The 26,842-nt window shown below is 34.1% G+C and overlaps 2 protein-coding genes and 1 long non-coding RNA gene across 20 annotated transcripts in view; 1 reads left to right on the plus strand and 2 right to left on the minus strand.

Moving 5' to 3' along the window:
- LOC142334544 (uncharacterized) overlaps positions 1–26,842 on the plus strand; it is a 489,219-nt gene that overhangs the window by 262,256 nt on the left and 200,121 nt on the right. The window lies entirely within an intron of this gene.
- On the minus strand, positions 433–7,879 carry LOC142334537 (MFS-type transporter SLC18B1-like). Of its 18 annotated transcripts, XM_075382639.1 has the most exons (3): positions 4,781–5,563; positions 3,641–3,989; positions 433–2,504 (listed from the first exon to the last, which is right to left on the minus strand). In XM_075382639.1, the coding sequence occupies exon 3, from the start codon at positions 2,042–2,044 to the stop codon at positions 440–442; it is 1,605 nt and encodes a 534-aa protein (XP_075238754.1). In that variant the 5' UTR covers positions 2,045–2,504; positions 3,641–3,989; positions 4,781–5,563; the 3' UTR covers positions 433–439. The 18 variants fall into 18 exon arrangements, with proteins under 18 accessions (XP_075238754.1, XP_075238772.1, XP_075238763.1 ...); XM_075382657.1 differs by lacking the exons at positions 3,641–3,989; positions 4,781–5,563 and adding an exon at positions 7,592–7,879 and having other exon boundaries at positions 433–2,090; XM_075382648.1 differs by lacking the exons at positions 3,641–3,989; positions 4,781–5,563 and adding an exon at positions 7,620–7,878 and having other exon boundaries at positions 433–2,384.
- Positions 21,903–26,842, minus strand: part of LOC142335375 (uncharacterized) — a 40,281-nt gene continuing 35,341 nt past the window's right edge. The window contains exon 3 of the long non-coding RNA XR_012758868.1: positions 21,903–22,084. This is a non-coding gene — a long non-coding RNA (uncharacterized LOC142335375). The remainder of the gene's footprint in view (positions 22,085–26,842) is intronic.

Consider the following 26,842-nt stretch of genomic DNA (forward strand, 5'->3'; position numbering starts at 1 on the left):
AGAAGTTTTTAAAATGGGAGGTCTCTGAAGTTCTAGATTCTACAATATATGTGCATTAATAGATCACTATCAGATTCTCTCATTGACTTACTCTGAGTCAAGTAACTCAAATTTTCGTGACTTTGAGACAAAAAGAGCCTAGCTTCAAGATTAAGATTCAATAGGTACAGTTCATGTCCCCAATACAATCCGAACTCTTCGGATCAAAAATCGGACCTTCTAATTTTGTGTAACTTCATTTTTTGTGCTATTCTGGTGTGCTACTTTCTCAATCATCAAATGAACAATTTCGACATTGAATCAAGCTTTGTGGCGCAGATAATCCTATGCAATTTTGGTTACACTAATTTGCTTTTTGGGTTTGTCACAGAAATTTCTATGAGGTTTGGTATTTAGGTTAATGGCGCTTTTGGGACTTCGACAGAAAAGAAGTATAACATCAAGATTCAATTTCATTATGTACATCTAAATTACATTTATCACTGCTAGTTATAACAATTTTACTCTCATCCGCGTAATATACTTTCTTCAACAAGCCAGCAAATATTAAGTATACTAGGCCAATTAAAAAAGACACGGACGACAGAGCAGCAAGCAACAAGCAAGATGGGTAAAAATTGAAAGTCTCGAAAAATATTCCACCAACAACAACTTGGCCTAGAATACTTCCGATTGCATAGCATGAATTCATCCACGTGACCACGTAAATTCGTAGCTTAGTTTGGCTGTCAATTTTGGCTAATTCTGCTATCTTTTCGAACAAAAAGTATCCAGGAATGAAACCTCCGTTGGCGGTTATTCCCAATAAAGCTAAACCAAAGTACAATGAGAATTTGTCCGATGAGCCCATCGCAATTAATTGTGGTAATCCCAGAATAAAATACGCAATTGCTGTGAGAAAAGTGCTAACGACAAAAGCACAGGAGGCAAATCCTCGATCGACTAAGATCCCGAAGAGTGCACAAGTAACTGCTGACAGTCCTGCATGAATTAGGAACACATTTCCAGATGAGTTTCCGTCGACATTATAAGTATCGAGCAAATGTGGAGCTAAAGCTACTTGTAAAAATCCGACTTCACACATAATTGTCAGAACAGGGAAAGTTATTAAAATGACACCTGGGTTGCTGATAAACTTTAGTGAAGTTTTCGAGAATTGGCTTTCTCTTGGAGGAATGTTGAGCGACCTCATGCTCCCATGCGCTATCGACGTCGAAGACTTCAGTTTGTTTGAGCAATCCGTCTTTGCGTCTTTCTGTTTTTCCCCATCGTCATTGCCCACTGTTGACAAACAGATGACACAAAACACCCCAGCCGCTATTTCCAACAGTCCGGCTACCCAAAACGGTAATCTGTATCCGCCAAGCGAAAATAGAAAACTTCCAAATGGGGGGCCGATCATTTGGCCGAACCCAACTGAGAACTCAAGTAAGCCGAAAATTTTGCCTGCTTTGTCTGGGAAGAGAGGTATTAATATTGGCGCCCCTGCAGACCAAATGCACGCACATCCAATTCCCATTAAGAATCGTGTCACAACGCATGATATTATGAACAAATTTGTATTTTTAATTAGAACTAACTCTCCGAAAATAATACACGTTGCAGCTGAAGTGAAAAGACCGATATAAAACAAAGGCTTCTTATTTTTCTCAGAAGCAAGAAATAAAAGTAAAAGGGACATGAACCATAACGCGAACATTGTCACTGCAGAGATAATGCCAATCATAGTTTGGGTGACACCTTTTTTCTGAGCCTCGTTCGGGAAAAATGGCCCAGTAGCTGAGACATTCACACCCTCGGCCAAGTAAAGAATGACACATGAAATTAAGCATAAAAGACGTCGAATTTTGTTTGATTTCTGTTCTGTTACAACTTGGTTGTTTGATGCATTTGTAACTTGTTCATCGAGTTTTTCATTTCTCGGAACTGTTAATAATTTCTGACTCGACTCCGGTTTTTGCTGCAGATATTGTTCACGGTCCTTATTCTCAACCAGATCACATTCTTCGAGGTAGTTCGAATTGCGAGGTTTGGTTATTGCCATTTGGAAAAGATGTACTACGATCCGCAGAATAACAGTCTGTAGTAAACTAACAAAACAAATCGTAAGAATAAAGCCCAAAGAGTGGGATTGACTCCTACTCTCAATACTGTAATTGTAATAAAACCCTCAATAAGCTTATTTAGAGGAGAAATTAAACTTTGAAGTGAATCTAACTATTTGCTTTGACGATACTTGAGACAAGGAGTTGAAATGTGTAATTTAATCACCAATCTGTTTCATTTCAAGTCTCTGCTAAGCTGGAGTGTTATAGGAATAAACAATGACCTTGAGGAAAATTGAGATTATTTTTGCTGCTTTGGTTGGCAGTTATTGCGGGCTTCTGAATAACCATTCAAATCACAACAATGCCATAACTTAAAAAAATGCATAAAGAACTGCAGGATCTTTTCCATTAGCACCCCCTCCCACTCCACCCACGCTCAAGTGGGTGCATATTATACTCCACGGCAAAAGTAAGTTAGCACCCCTATTTTTACGAGGTAAAAATTCAATTTTTGTAATCTTACTCCAACTTAAAATCAAATCTCGAAAACAATTTTTACACCATTGATCCCCTTACACTACTCATCTACCTATGAAAAATAGATAAAAACGCAACGTTCACTTACCAAAAAACCGCATGGAAAGTTGATGAACTCCATTTAACAGTGAAAAAAAGTCGCAGGATTTCATGTGTTTTCAGGTTTGTTTAACTGGGGCGAAGTTTGCACTTGTGTTAAACATTGGAGAAAAGTCGTGAATAAATTGTGATCTTGTAACAACTTTTTTCACTGTTAAATGGAGTTCGTGAAATTTACTTTTGGTTTTCTGCTAAGTGAACATTGCGTTTTATCCAAATTTCATAGGTAGACGGGAATAATAGTATAGACGATCAGTGATACAAATTTGGTTTCGAAACTTGATTGAGTCTGAGTAAGATTGCCTCAACAATTGAACTTTTACTTCGCGAAAATGGGGGGTGCTAACTTTTTTTGCTGTTCAGCATACACTCAGTGACAAAAGTGAACGCACATAAAGCAGTTGTACATGGTTGCTTCTCTTTGAAGTCAATTTAACTTTGGCCGTTCCTTTGGATTAGATTTTTATGTCAACCGACACATAATCATCAGAAGATTATTAGATTTCATAAGGCTAAACTGATGAGCTTATTTACGAAAGAAATCCAGATTGAATTGGTCGAGTTTTTCATAAGGGGCTGTATTCTAAATCCCACCGGGAAATCTGTTCAACTTGCTCAGTTCTCCCTAATTTTAGGCAAGTTTTTGCATTGTGAATTCAGCAAATTTTTTAGCAAGTTGAAAAGATTTCACGTGGGACTAAAAATACGGCTGCATCTGAGAAACTGGGCGACTTCTATCTAAATTTTTTCTGTTAGTAAGCTTGTAACTTTATCCAAAAGTATATCGAATAAACTTCTGATGTTTATGCGTCGAATGACATAAAAAGAACGGCCAAAGTTATTTAGACTAAAATTGAGTTCAAAGAAGGCAATTTACCATGTGAAACTGCATTTTGTGTGTTAAATTTTGTCAGTGAGTGTATTTGCTCCCCCAAGCACATGTGCAATATACTTACATAATGATTTACATCGTAATTGCACGTGCTCTGTAGTTGAGTGGTGCATAAGGCACTGGGGTTATTACGAATGGAAAAATTTGAACTGTTCTTCGGAAAAGTTTGCCTGATAAAATGACGATCTTTGCACTTCTCTGATAATTTCTTTGAGATGGAAGCTGTCGATTTGTAACTTACATGTTTGTAGACTAATTTGCAGAACTTGCACGGCAGTAGAATTGAAAAAAGGTTGAATAAATTCAGATCAAGTGTGAAAATTTTTGAGTCTTCATATTTGCGTTTGATATTAAGTACTTACGCTGAACGGCAAAATAAAGAAAGCTTGTGTCTGATTGACGAAGCAGATCACCTGTTTAAGATGTAAAATTGAACAAACTTGTTATTTTTTTTTCGCAAAAACAATGACTGCTTCAGTCATCAGCTGATTAGCTATTATTAATGTAACAGTTATATAATCAATAACAGTTTGACTAATAGGACTTCTACAGCTCTTTCTGATCGTGTCTGAATTATTTTACATTTTCATACGTTCTTTCTAGTCTAAATTAAACTGCCGTCTTTTATGGTAGTAATTATGAACTACTGTCTCCTGTTTTGTTTTGTTTGTTTTGGAGAACTGAGCATGCACGGTTTTTGCCTTTCTGTATCAGAGCTCCAATGGCTGCCGGTTGCCAACTTGGAATGAAAAAGGAAGGAAGACGGTTTAAAAATGAACAGGAAAGATCTTTAAAATTTATAATGGGACTAAAGAGTTTTCCGACAGTTGTCAGGCGTTTTTCTTATTTACAATATCTCATTAAACATGGTGCGGCTTCTTATGAATCTTGATATAACCTTAACACGGTAATTATTTCTACGGTAGGTCAACTTCTGGGATGTGCTGAAATCGCGGTAAAAATCATCGATTTTGCTTGAATAAATTGTTGATCTCTAATTTTGAAAAAAAAGTACAGCCAATTATCTCTGACATTTAAGAAAAAATAGCGATCTCAAACGGACAATTTGATCAGATTTTTTGACAGAAGGAACTGTGCCTGGGTCAAAGTATGAGGAACACAAACGACAAATATATGTCGAAAGGCAGTTTCTGTGGTAAAACTAAAGTAAAATAAATGGTAAATGTATTAAAAAATGAATTACCGCAATTTCTAGAGTTGATCTCAGTATAATAACGTTTAATTTAGTTCATCGCGTATAAATTTACTGCTTAATTTCTGACGCATTCTAGCGTTTTCTGCTGCATTTTCGCATCAATTTTTGTGTTTAATTTTTGCCGTAGCTCAGCTTAGTTTAGTGGTGAGCTTGCACAGTGTTGAACCACCAATTTCAAGTTGAACTTCGTGTTTAAATCACTTTTTATCTTTTCGCTTTTCTATCAACGTTTTCGTTTAGTTGTTCGCTTAGCTCACTTAGTTTAGCACTCTTACGCAAAAAAGAACTTCAATTTTAGCGCTGATCTTATATCACTACAATGTTTTCACCCTACAACCCAGAAAATATTCAAAAATTTTGCGTTGAAAATTCTCAATTTTTAACGCTTGTTACCAATTATTATGCAAATTTGGCTGTATCTACTCGACCTGGCCCACGATTAAAAAACTGCCTACGTGATATAAAAATAGGGAGCTTGTTAATGCGTCGCACATAATGTTCAGCCTTCGCCTATCTACATTCCTAGCTAAATTGCCATAGCAAATGAAGCAGGTATAAGAATTTTCAGAAAAATACCAGCTGGTGAGATAAACGGATATTGATGGGTTCTCAAAAAAGGATAGACTAGCATGCAATTAAGGTTATTTTTTTAGTTCACTAGCATCGACAAAAATTGAACATAGCAGAACATTTGGTTCAACAACGAAATCAAGCTTATACAAATTCTCAAGCGAGTTCATCTAGCAAAACTCACAAAGCTCATAGTTCTTGAGAAACAGTGGTGTACAAGTTTAAATAAAACACGTAATCATATTTCCAAAATCTTGACTCTTGTTTTTGACGTCCATTGTAAAAAAGCAAGAGCCAAAGAACCACTATAATGGTTCACAAATGTTCTGATTATTACGTGAATTAAATAAAGGACCCATTAAATTGCCCATGAGGTCTCCCTCTTTCTCAAATGGAGCCTTAGTTTTTCGAGAGTGTAAAAAACCAACAGAAAAGGTAATATTTCATCACGGTCAAAAATGGTAAAACCTTACTAAAGTAAAAAAAACTAGATTTAAACTCAAACTACGAAACAAATTCAAATTATTTTTTTTTGCTAGACAGCAGATGAGAGGTGCCATTAGTGAGCATAAATTACAGGTAGTCAAAACGTTAATTTCTTTACTCATATTCAGAAGGAGCGCGCACAAGTCATACCACTGAGTGAGGTATTTCAGGCAAGCTCAAAAAATTCATTGCAAATTTAATCTACATTTAGAATACAGAAACGATCAACTTTTAGCACTCAAATGCAGCTGCTTAGTGGTAGAATGCGCCCAAAAATGGTTCTTCGGTCTCTTGCTGCCTGTATCAAACGTTGGGGAACATGACGTATAAAGAAAAGAAATAAATTGCTTGACAGGTCCCGCTTTACAATCCAAATAAATGAAAAAAAATTATAGCACTTTTTTAGTAACAATGGATTTGACCTCACACACGTAGAAAACGAGAAGCAGGATGAACTGAAAACTCTGATCTCTCGAAATCAAGTATTGCTAAGATTGAAAACAATAACATCATTTTCAGAGTTCAAAAGTGTTTTAGGATGCAAAAGTATTTTGCAAAAGTGGTTTGCGATACCTTCTTTGTGAAAAGCTCAAGAAACAAAGCCACAAAATGGAATATCAAAATTTTTCGAAAATTATTGACGTCTAACTTAATAGACCACGCAACCAAAAATCAAAATCGCTGAACATTTCGCATCATCAATTTAAGCATACTTCGCGAGAAACTTGGAAGAAAAAACAGCAATAACGGAAGTTATATTGCCTCAAGTAAAAAAAAATTCTCCAAAAAAATCTAAAAATTTGGAAAATTTCTCGCTTCACTTCAAAAAGAGTTTGAACAATCTACTCTTCAAAACTACTCTGTTTCACTCTATTTACTTGTACTCCTATCCCGTGCAGGGAACTCGTTTTGAGAACTCTTACCAGTGTCAGCTGAAACTTTTTGATTTGGTGCTGGTTTTCGGTTTAAAAAAATGTGGGTAAATTCGCAGAAATACCGGCCAAAATTTAGAATAAAAAGATTTAGCGACTTCGATTGATACAAAATGGAAGCACTATTGTGATTGAAGCTCACTCCATATATCGATCGGCAAAAATCAATTGAACAAAAAAAACCAAATGAGCAAAGAGTTCCTCTCTCCACTAAGTAGGGTCGGAACAATAACGCTTTATATAATCAACTCACCTGAAAACTTACCGGAGTACAGGAGTTGTAATTTGTTGGTAGTAAAAGCTAAACTTGCTTTGAATAACACAAAGTGCTCACAATATTTAGGTCAGTTTAGTCAAGCTTTTCATCAGAGTTCTGTGTATTATTTCTGCTTTTAATTTCTGATTTCTGACTTTACCGCAGCGTAAAAGTGGGACTATATATCTACAACTCTAATATTTCAGTTATATATAGAGATTGTCTTGTATTCCCGTATTTTGCTTACTAATTTTAGTGTCTAGTGGTAAAATCGAAAGAGAGTAAACCGAAAGCAAAAAACGGGGACAATTTACCGAAAGCATATTTACATTTAAGTGCGGGCATTTGAAATAAAGAACGGGGGCTTGTTTTGTATGTATGTTCGCTCGGGATAAATTGTTATCTTTTGACAATAGATTCAAGTCAAATACCACGAGCCGCAAAAGCATCACCAAATTAACTAATTTCATTTCTGAAACTTAATGAGGATGTTCAATTAAATATCAATTATCAATTATCATACTCAGCTATATGATATAGGATCAAGTTGTTTACCTAATGTCTCAAACTTATGAAATTTTACCATTTTCGATCAACCGTCCTTTCGATTTTTTGTCTGGTAAACAGCGGCAGTGTGTATAAGCGTTGTGTATAAAGTAATCCCACGGAATTCAATCGTGCTTTAGCAATGGAAGAAATAAAGGAAAAATGCGCACTTATAAAGAACACGCGCATATAGAAATTCAGCAAAGCAAGCGCTCGTATATTGAATTGAACCGAATTCCTTATCCCTATCCCGTCATTGTGTCTTGTTCTATAACAAGCGTTGCTGTGCGCTGAAATATCAAACGCGGCACGGGAAATAAACGGCAAAAATACATTTATCTTCAAAAAACAGTGGTTCTTCACAAGGTAGCTTTTAAGGTTAAAAATTGCATATTCGTTCAGCGCATTTTACAGTGCAACACTGATGTGTTATGCTTGAATTACCGTAGCATAATATGCTATTGATTTTTTTATAAATGAGATGAACATGGCCTGCCCAAGGGAATAGAGCATTGAGGGAAAGATTTCTCATTGGATCCTTGCATCTTTTCCGCTTCAGCAGTGACTAAAACAAATGGTGGCATCTCTACAAACAGACGAACCAAAATACTGGCTAATTGAGATGGGAGGTTGTTGATAGGAATTGGAGATGGATCCGGCTTAAATGCATCCTGGGAAATTAGTTACTGTGAGGTTGCAGTAAATTAGCTACCATAACCTCATACTAGTGATGTCCCTCGCACAATTATGACAAAGTTTTTCACTCGTTTTCACGGCTGGTATAGTCCCCAGCCTTTTATTCCATCAGACGAAAATACAGTATGTGTATTCTCCAACATTCTCCGCCAATCACATACTGAGAAGCCTCTATTCTCTTTTAAGAGCATGCACACTTTACTCTTGTCAGTCTTTAGTTAAATACACTATGTGTATGCCATTGACTCCGGTGCAGTATACTACCACAGTTATAATTGATTTTTATATTCAGTGTTTCCAGAGTCGGTTAGTCACATAGGTTTAGGTAAGTCTACTTCACGCGCAGAAATAAGTAGCCCTAGATCTATAACCCTTAAGGCTGTAAAAGGGTACAAGGAGCCCAACTGGGGTCTGCCCTACTGTAGCCGATCGAATTGCACCCCCCCCCCCCTTAAATTCATATTTTGTTGCTTATCGATGCGTGTTTTGATAACGGTAATATGTCATCAGAGCTAAATGGAAAGGATTTTTGATCTCTTAAGTAAAAAATAGATTGATAAAACTTCTTGGACAAGATAAATGCCAATTGATAAAAAACACGCAATATTCAATTGCCAATCACATTGTATGCAAATTGTAATTTCTTGCATACGTTTAAATTTCAAAACCTCACTGCAATATTATACTGTAAATGTCTTTTGCGTTTCATCGACTATGTGAGTGTATGAAGTCCAAACAAGATGCTACTATATGTATAAAAGGGGGCGATTTGACGTAGGTGATTATATCAGAAACAAGCGGTTTTCAAATTGTCAGGAGATCTGCTCTGATTTTCCTTGACTGATTAATTCATTTCTAACTCAATTGTGAAATTTGTAACAAATTTGCTCACAATTTGATCTCTTACTATGAGAACGAAAAAGATTGAAAAATGCGGGTTTATATACTTGCTAAAAACAACTACCTGTGTCCAATTAATGGAATCTGATTGGACGAGAATGTTAAGATTCTAATTCCTGTGTCAATTATCTTACATTCAAACAGCATATTTTTCCATTGTAATTATATTGTGCATTCAGAGGAAGTCATTCAGAGTACAATGCAATGAAATAAGAATTAAAGCACAATAATTCTTCCCCCTCCGATTGCTCATTCTAAACCGCTGTTTCAACGAAAATTTAGCACAAATTAAACAAAAAATTCAATGAACTTTGTAACAGAATTGAGTCAAATTCAATAGCAGTTTACGTCCTTAACAATTAAAAACAATAACAAGAAACATGAAGTTTAAATTTATTGAAATCAGAAGTCACAAAAAAATTTATGAAACGTATGAGAACTATTTTTTCTTTTTTTCCCAATGATTAATACTAGGATTCCAATTATATAACAGCCTACCCAACTTAATGACTCCCGCATCCAAACAAAAATCTGACGAGAATCTTTTAAAAAATTTTTGTGATAATTAGTGAGAAAAATCCAACATTTCCAATGAAGAAGACTTATGACAATCAATATGATATCAAATAAAGAGAGTCGTTTACGCCACTAAAATATGACCAGACAAAAGAAACTTCGGACAAAAAGCAAAAATTTGTTTGAGTCACATTGCAAAAATCCCGAACAGCAAGTTGGTCCAGCAAGTTTTTGTGCTCCAGCAAGTTGGTCACTGATTGATAACAATTAGAAATTGTTTATACTACAAGAAAACAGAAGCTTATTGATATGCAACGAATCGAAGACTTGATTTTGTTGAGATCGAAAACAGTTCTTGCAGGTGGAACTTTTGATGAAATGAGCTTTTCATTCATTTATAGAAATGTTGAATTTTTTGGACAGCTGAAGAATGAAATTTCCTATTATTCTGCTTTCGTAGGTAGCAAGATCAAAGATGTTCTGCCGTATTTTTCAACTGGTGTTGTAGTAGCGTCGAAGAAATCATTACAGGAACAACCCATTGGTTGCTGATTTTGTTTTCTTAATTCATATATAGAAAGGAATATATGGAAATTTTAAGATGCGAGCTTGTAACAGTCCTACGAAAATCTTAAAAACTGAAACAAAATTGTTTTCTTTCCCACATCTGTGAAAATTTCTGACAGTTTCTGACAGACGCTGTTCTTCTTACCAGTATAATGCAGAGCTTGAGCTAACATCAACATATTGGACTATCCCAATCTGTTTCGATTTCTTTCTTACATCTGTTATGCAAGGATTTCTGGAAGTTGTCGAATCGACTTATGAAACGCTTTTGATGGGCCAGTGACGCTTCGTACCACCAAAAAATCCGAAAGCTGGAATTTTGTGTGCGGAATACACCCAAATCCAAATATTTGCGATGTTTATAAAAACTTGGCAATCAAGAGGAAAGCAATTCTGGACAAACGCGTCCATAGCGTCATTGCAGAGGTCCTGCACCCAACCAGCTACAGTTGCAAATGAAATGGAAAATAACGGAATTCTTGCTTAAATGGATAGATTGTAATAGATAAACACTGCGACCCTGTTTCTGACTGTTGTAACGTTCAATTTTTAACCGATCATATAATTCAAGCAATGAAATTCAAGCATTCGGCTCTGAACTTTGTTTTTCCAGAAGTTAATTAAAAAATCTCTGTTCTGTCCAGAAGTTAATTAAAAAATCTCTGTTCTGTCAAAGGGTGCAGGATTTTTTTAATGAAATTGTGATAGCCTGTTCCTTGAGATGATTTTATGAATTGCTTCAATTATAACAGTCCAACACAGGTTTTATTTTAGGACTTTGTTGTCTTTTAGGAGCTCCAACACCATGAAATATATGTCATGTCCATTTGACGTATTTGTGCGGCGACAATTGATTATATCTAATTTATTTTAAAAATGGCCACTGAAGTTAAAACCAGTTAATTGTTGGTAAAATACGTTTTTTTGTTAAATTGAACAAGTGGCCCAATTGCAAAGCGTATTATTTTGGTAATTTTTTTCTTAGGAGATTCAAATGAGTTGACGTGATCAATTTTCACAATGCTAATCAATCACTATTTATAGATTTTGACTGTTAAGGAAGATTTTAGTTGTTTATTTGCGACAGCTAACGCCAAATTTAGTGAACGATTCTAAATAAGTTTTGCTCAGTTTCTTTCGTCTTATGTTTAAATCGTTAACAATCACTTAGATTGCTAATAAATTTTCAACCTTTCAACTGATCTCAGTTTATTATAGAAGATCTCAAAGTTTTTACTAAAATTGTCTAAATTATCAAAACATGGAGTGATGAAACAAATTTTCAAACAGATTTGTTGTTGAAAAATTTCAATTCTGTTTTGTCCTTAGTTCTGAAGGAGATCCGTTCAGTAGCTTTTATTTATACGATGAGTTTAAATAATAATTTTAGGAGTTGAAAAAAGGCAGAACAAAACAAAAACATTTTTTGTGATTTAATGGCATCAAAATTCTGCAATCAAATCAGGAAAGTAGTTTTTACGATGATATTTCAATTTGTTTTGAAAAAATACTAGATCACTATCGAAAACTACCGAATCTGTACTAAGAATTTTTCTAATTGGCAGCTAAAAGTTTGTTAACTACATAAATTATTTTGCATCTCAAACAACTGAACAACATGAGTTAAACCTCTAAATTCTAATTTTAACCTTCTTTGAGAAAGTTGAGCAAAACAGGAAAGAAGTTTTGCTTTTTTTGTGTTCCGCCAAAATTTTTCCATCTTAAGGCAATCTTAGCTTGAGAAATTTAGAACCGAATTTAAAAAAGACAAGGTTAACGGATGAGTCACCGTTAAACCCGTTCTTTGTAAATTAAATTTGGACCTGAATTGTTTGGAGATGCGCAGTTACTCTAGTGACGCCAAGACTTTCACATAAACGTTTCTTATGTAGCATCGCAATGCTATGACTAGCTGCAGAAATATATGTGGCATCGCAATACTATTCTTAGCTGCAGAAATATATTAATTTTTTAAAATTTGTGAGTAGAATCGAAAATAATTGATCCGGTACATTTGTTGTTTTCACAGTTTTTATATTTTCTTACCAATTAATTTAATAGGAAAATTGGATAACAGTAACGTGCAAAAAAATCTTTTGGCCCAATTTTGTCTTCATAAGTTACAGAGCTACAAATTTTCAAAAATAATTTGTTCCTCTAGTGTATAGATCGATGAAAACTGCCCTCAAGCTTGCGCATAAAACTTTGACTTTGTCTGAAATGTCTGCTGTTTACCGTATTTATCCATCAGAGAGGTGTTATTTGTTTGTCTATGAAGTTTTTGCGTATAATGAACCCAGGTCTAGGTACAGACTTATGAAAAAACAATGCTCGACCCAAATGTACTATACTCGACTCATTTGAGCTATGAAAAGATTTTAGTTGGACTTTAAGACATTCTGTACTTTAGCTCGACTGAGATTTTTCGCAAAGGACTTTAGCTGGATCCAGAATTTTACAAAAGACTTTAGCTCGACCCAATATTTGGGCTGGACTTAAGCTCGATAAAATGTTTGCAAACAAAGTCGAGTTAAAGCCTTTCCATAAATCGAGGCCTGGGCCTTGGAAGTCAATGTATTTTTTTCAAGCTGCTGACTAATTGTTTTGCCCTTTTCAAGCCAAAACAGTGCCGACTTTAAAACAACTCCGCTTTTCCCCCCATTTGATCACCTTTTATTAGTTTCAGTGAGTGTTTAGTTATTGGTAATGTTAGTAGTATTCATTTGTTTCATTTTTGCATATCAATCCGAAACCGCGATGTAAAATTGTTTTGAGCTCCCACGAACAGATAATAGTTAATTTGTACCGGATAACTGTCATAGTTGTTCCAACCCCACTTTACAGATGGAGGAATTATATGCTGAACAGTTTTTTTTGTTCCATCAATTTTTACCGTTCGATACATTCAATGTAGAGATTTATGATTGTAATCATTAGAAAGACTTTCAATAAAAAAACTTTCAATAAAAGAAAGACTTTCAATAAAAAAAAATAACTTTTTTAAGGATTTTGTTTTTCGTTCAAGAAATTATGGTGTAAATTTTTGTTCATCTTACCGTCATTTTTTCGAACTCAAAATTTTCACTTAAAAATTTGCTGTTTCATATGTATTATGAACTACGCTCATATTTTGACCAATTATGTGTCACATAGTTTTGATTCCAATGTGGATTTTAACAAAAAATACTGAATTATAAAATAGGCCACTCATTTTATCTTCTCATATTTTTGAGGTATAAAATATAGAGAAACCAGTTTTTATGTCACGGGTCTATTGATAAAAGATGTTATTTACCTTCAATTCAAATGGAAACCAATAGGCGTATATTTTCTTTTCAAAGAATACCTTATGTTTGTAATGGCGCCGCTACTGCTTTTGTACACTTTTCGAGTTTTTTAGTTTTTTATTCACTTGTTGCAATTTTTGTAGTCTTATGGCTTTGTTTCATTCATCTTAAGTCGAATTGGCTTCCTAAAAAAGAACAAGTGAGCCTATCTAATTATTTGAGTTGGTGCTTAAAAGTTTTTTCAAATTTTTTTTCTTGGACAATTTTTGTTGAACTTTGCCCCTTGTAATCTTTTCTATGTCAATTTTCAAATCTTTCGCACTAGTGACAGAAATTCTCATTTTTCTAGTGGAAAAAAATTTTTTCTGTGGAGCGGTTTGTTGTTGTTTTTTCTTTGGAACGACAAGTTTTAACAAAAAATGTATATGTTGCCATACATGAGGTTCTTTTTTGAAGTGTTTTTCACGTTATTACAGTAGAGTTAGGCCTTTCTGGCTCTGGAAAGAATCCAAAGTAAACACATATTCAGTTTTGGATAAAAATTTATGTTTTTAGTAGTTTCGCCACTTTTTTTCTTGCATGTTTTTTAAATAAAACTCATCCTGATTAATGACAGGTCTCAAAGCCTTCATTTTCAGATATGAGTGATCGTAATTTAGGCTTCCATTTGACATCTAATAATTTTTACTACTTTGATGCTGTAATATTCCATAGAAATTGTGCGATTTTAGTTATTTATTTTTGTGATTCATATTTGAAGTTTTGTCATTTTACTACAATAATAAGAGGTCCCAATGGAACTGAAAATATGTCCAATCAAATTTAAATATTTTTCAGGCTGATAGTGTATATTTATTTATAGTGGCTTCAAGAATCTTTTCGTGCGTTTTTGGTTTTTGCTTGTATCTGTTTTTCATCTAGGACAGGTTCAAAAAGCTAATAATAAACTCATTATTGCTTTATGGGTCTTGTGTGTTTTATGGCGAGGACTTACAGTTAAGATTTCTGATACTAAACGATATGTTAACTTCTTTCAGTTGTTTTTTTACATAAAGCGTATAACTATAGATCCCATTGGTGCCCAATTGTAACTGAGATGAAGAGAATTAACCTTTTTAGTTACTAGCTAATGATTTTAATGAATTCAATACTTCGTGATTTTGTTTTTTTTGTATTTCTTGAGTTTTCTTGGTTTTTGCGAACCCTATGGTTTAGTTTTACCTATTTCAGGTCCCAATGGCTTCCTAAGGAGTTATATTTGGCTCCATCGATGTTTTTTGTTGAAAATTCAAAGCATTGGTTATTATAATTTTTGAAATTAATAGGTCTTGAGTTGCCCATTTATGTTAGCTGGAATTGCCCATTTATGGTAACAAATGTTACCTGTTTCCATTGAAGAAGAAAAGATCCTTTGTTTTTTTCTAAGTTTTCTTAAAAATAGATATAGAGTTTCGCCGTAATCATAGTTTTTTTTCATTTCGTTGTTTACTTCTTTCGTAGTGTTGTTATAATAGACCAATTATCTTTAAACACTATGTGATTTTTTGACTGTTTCCTATTTTTTTCTTTTTGATCTGCAATTAGGTCAAAATGTGGACAAACAGTGTCGGATCATTATGTGCCAACGCAATTTACCAAGCCTCCTTATTAGCAGGTATATTGAGAACATCGATCATTCTACTAATTTCCCTTTGTTTCGACGAAAAACATTGTGTAATTTTTCAGGCAGAAAACAGATTGAAATTGTTTTAGTACAAACATTTTTGATATAGATTACAATGAATAGAAATAGTGAGTTTTAATTTGTCAAAAACAGTTTTGTTGAGAATTATCCAACATACCTGAAAATATTTGAAACATTATTCCGTTATTGCATTTTGAGCTTGAATTCCAGCTTCAGGTCAAAGTCCAATCATTTTTCTTGCCGTCCAGTAATTGGGGTTAACTTTGATTTCGAAAGTGTAAATTGTGTACAAAAATGCTTTCTAATTTTGTTACGTGTGCTCAAAATCCACAAATTTCTTTTGTCAAATTCATGAAAAATTTTCACAATCTTTTAGCTGCAATATAAATGTGGCTTTCTATAACAAAACTGACTAGACTTACGAGTTAAAGTGAGTAAACATGAACTAAGTCTAGTCTGCAAATTGTTTTTTTTCAGCTGAATGTTTTATCAAAAGAAATTTATCGATGGGCACACAATTATGGAAAAGTGTCATTAAAATTAATGATTACATTCCACGATGTAGAATATAAGAATTCAACTTTTCCACTTTCCGATGAGTTATCGAAATCTTGCGGTTTCAAATTTTCACTTGGTTTTCTTCCGACCCACTTTAGTGGGGGAGGAACTATATGCACAACTGTATTTTTCTGCAGTCATATGTGGCCGATCAAATTTTCCATCGTAGAGAGCAGTAAGTGGTATCATCAGCCAACCCCTACAGCGCATAAAGGGAAAATAAAATTTCCTCTTATTTTTTTTTGCAGGCAGTTATCGAGGCTTTAAATTTTGTGAACTTTTGAATGATATCCGCTGTTTTTATTCGCGCTTTCGAGAGTTCTAGACCATTTTTTTGCTAATTTTTTAAGTTTTAAAAAAATAATAGCGGCCTCTATGAAAACATAGGAGGGTGGTTGAAACGTTGATCCGACAATCATAGCTAAAATTTTCCCAAAACTTTTCACATGTTAACTTTTTCACAAAAAGCACAAATAATCTTCCTTAGCCAACTTTGTTAAAAATGCAAAATCAAAACAAAATTGAGCACCTTTAGAGTAGTGTTCTTTAATTTGCTTCCGTTCCTTATAAGAGCGTTCTGGAATAAATATTTCACCGGTTTTTTGCCAACTTATCATAATCTTTATTTAAAATTTCCCATTTAATTTTGAAATATTGAGTTTTCGCCTAAATTATCTATTTCAATAACTTGTTTAAAAAATACTTCAAATTGATGTGCCTGCAGTATTATCAGAGTATTTTTTAATCGGATCGTATTTCTTGACAACCAAAAATTGTTCTGATTCTATTAGAGCGTTTCTTTTAACTAAGTTAGCAGTTTATTTTATTCTTCCTCTATAATGATTACAGGACAGAGTTGATTTCAATCCGGGGTCGTTCTTGAGCAGCTGAGTTTAACGCAAAAATGAGGCCAATGATCATATATTTTGTTTTCAGCGAAAAGTTTATGGTTTTTAAGGCTTTGACAAAGTGTTTTTGTGCACTTTAATTGAATTCTTTTGTTTTGCCCTTATTTGTTGTTTTATTCACAATATAATGACTCAATATTAGTAGCAAAAGATCCAATTCTTCTCCCTCAATAAAACAAGCGCCGATGGTATAAAGGCTACATAAAGCTTTCTTTGTTTCGAGAACATCTCAGTTAGTTTTAAAATTTGACAATTATTTTTGATTCTGTAAACTTTTAGCTTTATCTCAGTAAACACAGCTTTTATTTTCTCTCTATTGGATGAAATTTTAATGACTTTAAAAGATGCGAAATGTAAAAAGTTCCAGTTTTTTTCAAATCAGTGCATTCAAAAAGTTTTCCTTTCTTTGTCTTATTTTTGTCATTTTATAGTATATTGTCATGAAAACATGCTGCATCTTCTTTCTAGAGATAAAGTTGATTTCTAGATTTGTTTTCGTTGCTTATTTAATCAAAGGTTCTGTGGTTCTGACACTTAGAGTGTGATAAATTTTTTGTGATTCCTGAAAAATATCCAGGTTTTGAAAATCTTTTTTGTGTTTCCTTGTCAGAATGCAACTTTAATGACGGCTCCAAGTATGAAAGAAATTGAACAAATAAGACGTTTTTATGAATAGCTAATGATTTTGACATCTCTAACGCCGTTTTCTCACAAATTTCAATTGAATTTTTGATTTTGGCTTTTTTGTTGCTTTTGCGTTCCGACCCTCTTGTGGGGGGAGAAACTATATACTCAAATGGGTTTTTTTCGGACAATTTTGGCCGATCGATATATAAATTGTAGAGAAATGTGAGTGATAACATTAAAAAGCTCATCCAGCGTACAATTCGAAATTAAAAAGGTTTTTTGAATTTCAGTTTTTTCGAGGAGATGACGAGGTTTCAAATTTCGTGTGAACACGGGATATTTGGTTCACTTTTGTTCACTTTTACCGTAAATTTTTTTGAATTCCGTTAGTAACAAACATCATTTACATTCCAATGATTCCCAATGAACAAAAAATTCGTTTCCAAGGAATCGCTCATGTTTTTTTTTGGATTCGTATCTCAGTTTTTGTAATTGTAATCAAATTTTTAAATTTTTTTTAAAGATTTTACTAAATTTTTGGAATTCTATTGCGTAAATTCGTTGACGACTAAGAGTGTAATTGGATTCTGAATGAGCAGGTAAAACTATCTAGTGCTTTGAGTAGACAGGTAATAGCTGTTAAATGTTTGAAAAAAATAAATATTCGAAATTTTTTTCTGATATTAACTAACCAGAAATTTTTTGTGAACTGTAAGTCAATCTCGGGAATGAAAAGACCTGCTCCTTCCTAATGCAAATAAAATTAATCTTGTTAGCGGTTTTATCTTCTAACTATTGAATATATGACTTCAAGGCCACGAGATTTCAGTTTTTTTAGTTTTGGACATTTCGTATTATAGGTTCCTTTGAAATCTTATCATTTTATCCTAATATTGATGGCTCCCATTGTTTTAGCCAACACATTCAATGGATCATAGATAAAGTTTTCATAGAAAAAACTTATGGTTTAAATGGCTTCAACACTTTCTTCTTGCACTTTTTTACGTAAAGTTTTGGTTTTTGCCTGTATTTGCTGTTTTTTTTCATAATCATAAAAAATATTGTGATGTCTTATTGATTACCTATGCATGAAAAACATCCTTGTATCACATAGTGGCATAACTGAGCGAATTTATTGACTTCCGTTGAAAGCTATTGAATTCAATGGCTGTTAAGTCTTTAAAAAATAATTCTTTGAAAGTGATGACGGAACTCTTTTGCCTCCCAATTCAACAAAATTTTATCTATTTAGCGGTTTTATCTTCTAAGTATTGGTTTTTTGACTTCGATGCACGAGTTTTCATATCCTTTTTTAAATTTTTGTATATAATTCATCGCAATTTCAGTTCCTTTTAAAATCTTTTTATATTATCCTAATATTGATAGTTCCCATTGGCTTAAAGGGGAAGTTCAATGGATTGCAGAAAAAGTTTTCAGAGAAAAATTTATGGTTTAAATGGCTTCGACACTTTCTTCTCGCACTTTTCCGTTTACTTTTTGGATTTTGTCTGTATTTGTTGTTGTTTTCATAGTCAATGACGTGTTCTAATGTCCTATTTTTAAGTTTTGAAAGACGAAAATTCTTGTTGCTACGTCTAGGCATAATTTAGCGTATTTAATGTCTTCCGTCGAAAGTTCTTGATTTTTATGACGTTGAAACTATGGGTTTACTCAAAAATATCGTGATCTTAATGTATTTTTCATTGCCATACGACTTAATGTGACAAGTTATCCATGACCTATGAAAAAAAACGCTTTGACTTTCTATCGAGGAGGTACTTAGCGTGTTTATTCAGTTTCATTGAAAGCTAATGAATTTAATGGCTTTGATACTAGTGGTTTTCTAAAAAAACATCGTGCATTTATTATACCTGTTTAAATTTGTTGTTCTCCAACTAATTTTGTAACAGCACAAACAATGCCATTGCTGTTAAGAAAATAATTGAAAATATACAAGTTATTACTGAAAATTTCATTCTCTAAATGCCTTACCAGTTTCTCGCTTAATTTTTTTCAATTTGCTGTTTTTGCTTTTTTACTCTTTAGGTAGCCGTAAAAAGCAGAAAAGTCTCAAAAACTTATAATTGCCGATTAAATGAATGATGTTACCGGAAGAAGTCAGTTTGTAGCGAATAGTCTTAAAACTTTTGATATTAAACATTTTCAATTTTTTTTTTCAATCTTTTCAGTTCTTGTTGTTTTATTTCGTCAACTTTTAACTTATTCTCGTCATTGAGAAGTTCCATCCAATTCCATGAATTTCAAAAATTAAAATTTCTACTAATGTTATGTCGTCACTGATGTTTTGTTTGGTGGACAAGATGCGCTTTCTTAAAAATTTTGTGATTGATGTATTTGTGTTTTCTTTTCTCTTCTTTTAGCACATTCAGATAATAACAAATATATTAATGATTTTCCAATGTAGCCCAAATGATCTTTTTTTATTCTTTCGGTATATTTTTAGTTGAACTAGTATAAATAAAAAGTGAAATAAAAGTACTTAACGCTCAGATAATATCTAACGATTTTAATGGCTTCAATAATTTGTGCTTTTGCAAATTTTTCATAATTTTATGAGATTTTCTGCGTTTTAGTCCCTTCTGATGGCTTAGTCTAGCCAACAACGGGTCAGATTGGTTTCAGAATGACTTTTTATTATCACGAATTATTTTGTTATAAGCTAAAGATTTTATAGATTTTTGAAATTATTTGGTTTTAAAAATGTTGATTGATTTATGATTTTAACTTCATTTTTTCTTCTCTTTGTCAAATTGCTACCTTGTCCCATTAAGGAAAACATCCGTCTGCTTTATAGTAAAAAACCTAATTTTTTGTAGTTAAGGTTTTATCTGATTGCATTTTGATGTTGTAACTAGGTGCTTTTAAATTTGGGAAATTGTGTTTCTGCCGTGGAATTTTATTTTTGCTTGTTTTGTTGTTTGTTGTTTTTTTCTCGTAGTCTTTACAATGGCAGATCCCGTAAGCCCCGTAGTAAGGCATGGCAATATGTAATTCAATTAGTAATTAGGTTTTATAACATTTTTTTAAACTCAAACATCTATTTTCGTTATGTCTTCATTTGGTTGACAATTAAGTCAAAAATGTAGATGAGTTCGGGTCGGAACATCTTGTGCGAACGCACATTAACGAGCCTTCTTTTTTTGTACTGGTATTACATGTTCTGGATAATTGCAATTCTATAAGTCCTTCTATGATGGTCATCTAGATTCAGTTTAATAATTTGGTTTGATAGCTATTGCGTTTTCTGACTTTGAAGGTAATTTTTGTTTGCAAAATTATAACCTTATTTTCACACTTTGGCCCTTTTGTTTTTTGTCGACTTGTGACCAAGTCTCGTTAAAAACCGGACCCATCTATTTTCTAGTGAGCAACGATTTATTTTTTTTCTGCTGCTATTAGACTTTTATCTATTGCTTCATTTGATGCTATTGTCTGGTTTTATCTGTTGCTATTTCAACTTCGCTATTAAGTATTTCCATAAAATGGATACTAATTTCTGCTCATAATTAACCTTGTTTTTTAATTGACTGTTTTTTTTGTAGTCTAGTAGTGTCATCAATTGCAGGTCTCATCGGCTCATCTGTTTATTTTTGAACAGCATGAGTTTTTTTTTGAAAGTTTTTTCTTCAACTGTTAGACAATCAGGCCAAAACTGTGAATTAGCAGGGTCGGAACATTGTGTGTCACCGCACATAACCGAGCCTCCTTGTATATTTTGGAAATTCACCCGGGTGATAAACCGTTTAAACCAATATTGATTTTCATAAATGAGAACGGTCATATGCTAGACTTTTTCTACCCGCGTCTGTAATCATAATTACGTGTAGGTGAATTTGAAGACAACTTGTTGTTTTCACATTGTCACTAAAGTTCTTCAAGCTTTGGACAAAATGGTCTGAAAAAAAAACGAGATTTTAAATTATTTGATACATGTGGCTGCGGTTTTTTATGAGAATTCTGTGTAGAAAAGCCGGTGAATGAAGCAGCTAGACGTGAGTTTGCTCTTGAATAAAGACTAACAAACCACTGTGGTTACAAATAAATTACGAAAATATATCAAATACGTTTTGTTCTTGAAAAATTTGAACTCTGACTATATTTGTATCACGAGCTCTTATCGTCTATCTAATTTTTTCAATGTCAGCGATATTTTTGGTGCTCAATTTAGAAGATCATTAAGTCAGCTACGCCTTATGAAGCTGAAAAGTGATCATTTAAAATCACATTTTGTTCTTCAGCTGTAAAAACTGAGGAAAAAAATACAAATTGCCATAACAAAATCTGCTGATTAGTTTTGATGGCCACACCCTCATTTGCATATTAATATCTATTTTACGCAGTAACTTTATCAATTGTATCGCCATTTTCGAATTACTCGGATTGATTTGAAATCTTCCCTCTCCGACAAAATAATACAAAATACTTCATTTAAGCATCAACACCTCTAAATTCTTGAGGACGCGTTATTTTCAATGCTTTGTTTAACTTGTTTTCCCGAAAAACTTCTTCCGTCAACTGTTAAGAAAACATAAATTAAATATCTAAACTTGGTTACGGAATTTGATTTTGCTGGGCAATCAATTCGCTGATTCTGTGTGCAATATGGGGGAAGTGTTGAATTTGACAATATTTCTGGTCATCATGATATTGTTGATGTCTGTGGGGAGTGCATTCATGCTGAAGGTTCTGGGTGGGACTCCTATTCAGTACAAACACTGGCCCTACCAGAAGAAGCCTCCTGAAATTGAAAACCCTCCAGTTTGAAAATGGACCATAACAAAGACTAATTTCTTAAGTGGGTCATAATCAAGAAGTGCAAGTTCAAAACTACCCAGCTTTACCATAATGTAGTTGTAATTTTAAATTGAGATGATTTATGTTCCTGTGTGTTTATTAACTTTTATAGGTTAAATTATTTTTCATATTTTTTACCATCTTATTAAATTGAGAATAGATACTTATTGTATGAGATCTTGATCACATGAGCCAAAAGAGCGTCATTGAAATCCGAATAATTCTGCAAAAAAACGGTGTTCACTGTGAGAACGATTTCTAAACTTTTTTAAGGAACTGACATTATTGTCCAGTTGACAGCAAGAAGCAAAATGAAGGCTTTCCGGGGGGGGGGGGGGGGGGCTGGAGGTTGTGGACAACAGTCCCAATTATTCGTAAGCATTTCACACATTTGCGCTTTGTCCCTGTATTTATTGCTGGTGCAATTATATGTAATTGTATTTCACATTGTGACCGTCTAAATTACTCTTGCGTTTTCCTGCCTTTACTACTTGTCTTTGATCCGTTCAAAATCTCAATGGTATGTTAATTTCACAGTGGTAATTAATATTACATTAATAAATGTAGGCTGTGATCTTTCGTGCAACAAAATTCAGTTTCATAGACATACGCATTGCTTGCATGTTTACAAGCACACAGCAATTCACAACCGTAGACACTTCTTAGGTGCCATATCAAAGCCCTATAGAAATTGCCATTCATAACATTTTATGGCAACACGGGTTTACACAATGCCGAAACACGCCATGCTTAAAAAACCCATATCATAAGTCTCAGTTACTTTTACATAACCCCAGATCTTAATGTTAAATAGTTCAATAACAAGCTAGCAGTTCTTATTACCGGCATGTTTCGTTTGTTATATTTATTCTGCTAGCTTGATCACATGTACGATTTTAATAGCGCCAGGGAAACAATAAGACGTATATAAATGTAAACTTTCCACAACCAGCATTCACTTTTTTAATCCTCATCAGCATCAGTTTTAATCCTCTATTTTGATTGCTTGATGGCTTGTTTAATCTCATTAACCATATTTTTCCATTGGTTTTCCATGACTTTCTGGGTAACAAGTCCCATGTTTGTCCCATGTCCTAGTTGTGACCGTTTTCAAGTATCAAGTCGTAAAGGCCTCGGAGGCATGGATATGAACCACGAAGTACGCCCAATTACTATAAATCACAAAAAATTTAAATGGATTTTGTTGATTTTATTGGCTGTATAATTTGGAAAATCATATTTTATCACAAAGTGCCGCAATTGAAATTGATCGAATAACTCGAATAAAAGTCAGCAGTGTAAAAGAATGCGTTCAGGTCATTTGCTTGCCCTCTGAAGTCATATTAAACTTTACGTGAGAAAGGCTTGAATAATGAAGTCTATAGTAACGATGAGAGCAAAATCTATTGTTTGACCGTTATTGCACGTTTTTGCTTGATAAGCAACTAACAAGAGGAACCATAGCATTACCATTACAGTACCAAAACAGAGCTGTAGCATAGGAGATGACCTGTAGAAAAGTTGTGAGAACAAAAACAATGTTCAAGGAGTTGATCCAATTTAGCTCAATAAGAACACCGGAAAACCGCGATTATTTCAGGCGACTTAATTTAGAATACTTGTAGAGAGATTCCATAGAGATAGAGAACGATAGTTATCAGCTGAGTGAATTTGGTTACAAAGATAGAATTGTGAACTATCTTTTCTAATAAAACTTTTGCTGAATTTTGGTTTCTTTCAATAATCTTGTACGTTTCTTTTTGAACAATGCGATGTTGTTTGATTACTTAAATCAATTCATTATTTCAACTTTAGTTTCTAAGGGCCGGAAAAGTATATAAAAGCAATGTGGGGACAAAATTTTGGCCGGCAGTTGGTTCTCAGCTGGTTGGCCTAAGCAAAGCATTCTTCAGCGGCCTTCCTGGGTGGGCTATCTCGCGAGACCTGCTGACAGTTGAAGTGCTTGCGGTCAAAACGGTGGCTCTGGTGGTTGCAGCGGTACGTTGGACATTGCAAGAGTGACGAAGAAGATGACGACTGAACGATTCGACCTGTGCGACAACAAGAGAAAAATAAACCTTTGGACAGAGTCAAGTTGAAGCTTGACTGAGAGAGAGAGAGAGAGAGTTTGTGAGTGTGCATTATGGAGTGCCTGCGAAGCGGATTCAGAGTTAAGTTGAAATCCTACTATTGGTATTGTTGTTATTTAGTTTTTCTTTAGTATAGAAGAGTGAGAAAAGACTTAGCCAAGAGCGAAATTAAGTGAGGCTGAGTTTGCATGGGGAGTTAAAGTAGTGTATTAGCTTTTTAGAGTAGTGAGAGGAAGTTATTGTAGAAGCCTGGTCAAAATCAAGAGAATTGTGAGGCAAGGTAGAGAAAGCAGAGGGTCGTGAGAGTTGGAAACAGCTAGAGTAAGAACAAAAGCTGATTGAGATCAAGTCAGATTATAACTCCATGTGTTAGTAATTGACTTTTTGAGGAGCAGAAGGCCAGTTCAGAGTATCAAAAGCTTAGAGCAGGAAGTTTGTAAACTTCTTTTTGGCAAGTGACAATTTTGAGAGTAGGACAAGTAGATTGTAATAGGGAGAGAGAGAGAAGGCGAGAATGTGTTTAGTTTTCAAAGTTTTTTTTCATTCGGAGGACCACAAGTTAGAGCGACTTTCTCTGAGGGAAAGAGCTGGGAGAAGTTTCCAAGTGGGCAAGCATTTGTCCAACAGCAGCAATCAGATAGTGCTCGTTGGCAAACAGTCAGTGAAGTTCGAAGGCCGGTAGTTGTTGCAAGAGAAGGAGTGACCCATTCTTTGATTAAGAGACAGAGAGAAATTTTTAGGAATAAAAGCCAAATCGTAGCAGTAGGCTGAGTTCGAATTCAAGAGCACGAGAATAATAAATAGTGGGAGAAAAAGTCAGGACGTATGGGTTGGGATTGTTTGCATTTATAGAATACTTTCCGTCATTGCGAATGACTGGAAAATGTATTATCTTGAAGTTGTAGATATATTGCAAATGAGTGACGAACAAGCAATGGGGTCAACGTATTGCCAATAAAAAGTTGTGCGTTGGAAGCAGTATATGACTTGCCAGCCGGTTTTTGGAGATCAGCATCTGGCAAGGCGGCAATTACTAAAGATGAATACCTTAGTTTCTTCGATGAACGCTTCTCTTCATTAGTTGAAAAAGATTGTTTTTGATTGCAGGAAAATAGGAGGTGCGGTCGTGGGTTATCAGAACTATCGAATAGACCGAAAGTTGAGAGAGTAGATGTCAAAATAAAGGAATTTGGTTGTGAGAATCAACCCCTTCCATTTTTGATTTTCTCTTCTTCATACGTGTTCCTGTATTTAATCACTGATATGTTATAGTAAGTTCTAGTGAGCTTCTTTTGCATGCTTGATCCTAATATAGAAAAATGATTTTTAGAAATTTTTCATAATCTAAGTCAGGCAGCTAATGTTGGAATTGAATGAGTACTAGTAATTGTACGCAGGAACTCGTTTTTGGTATTAATTTCGAGTACTACGCAGAATACCATGATCATTTAATTCTATAAGTGTTAACTTTGTAATACTCGTAATTGGGTAAGTTGAACCATAATAATTGATTCAACAGTTATCGCAGTTTGTTTATGTGGAACTTCTGGTGAGATAGCCAAGCGAAACAATGATGAAAAGTTTTGTTGATTCAATTAATCAAATTGATGTAGCGGAGAAAGAAAAGGAAAACTGTTTGTCGAAGCTGGTGAAAATAATTGCTCCTGAGGTTTTTGTGTACTATTTACACCCCTCATCAGTAACTGAGGGAGAATATGACTCCCGTTTCATGAGTTGTTCTGATTACAAGGATTAAGATTATGAATTTAATCACTGTATTTAATCCTGTATTTAATCACTGATTTTGATTACAAGGATTAGGATACCGAAGACGAGGACATCAAGTTTCCCTCTGGACACAATGATGGAGTTGATTGCATTCAGGAGACCAGAAATAAGGACGTCAATTTTGTGGAACCCGAATTTTCGTCGTTAGTAGTTGGGGAAAAATAAATGAAAAAGGTTTGGCCAATCGATAATTTTTTTGCGGAGTGTCTGGCGGAAGACAGACTTGGAACAAGTGAAACTGAGGTGAAAGATTTTTCCATTGAAGAGCAGCCATGTGTAGATGAGACCAGAGGTTGTGTTGAAGACATCGATGATTGTGTTAGTTTTGCTGTTGTTATGGCCTAGCCTACAGGTCTAGTAGAATCATAGGTAGTTAAAGCTAGCAAACCTGTTCGACAAGTTCAGTGGAGTAACAAAGGCTGTCAGGAATCTCGACGAAGCTACTCTATACTATGTTGATCTGCAACTTGATGAGATGAGAATGAAATTTTGTGTCCAGACAACAAATGGTAAAGCTCTGAAAACCAAAACAAGTGAGGTTTTAAGTACCGGAGGAAGAAAGATGCCGTCGGAGGAAGAAAGCAAGTGTTGACGAGTTAAGTTGAGTTAATGTGTAGATTTGATTTCACAAATTGATCAATGATCTCTTTTTTCCATTCTACTACTGATTTTCTCTTCTTCATATGTGTTCCTGTGTTTAATCATTGATATGTTAAAGTAAGTTCTAGTGAGTTTCATTTGTATGCTTGATCTTAATATAGAAAACTGATGATAAGAAATTTTTTATAATGTGAATCAAGCGACGGATGTTGGAAGTGAATGAG

The sequence above is a fragment of the Convolutriloba macropyga genome, chromosome 2, assembly GCF_964194025.1.
Source record: "Convolutriloba macropyga chromosome 2, txConMacr16.3, whole genome shotgun sequence".
Taxonomy (NCBI): domain Eukaryota; kingdom Metazoa; phylum Xenacoelomorpha; order Acoela; family Convolutidae; genus Convolutriloba; species Convolutriloba macropyga.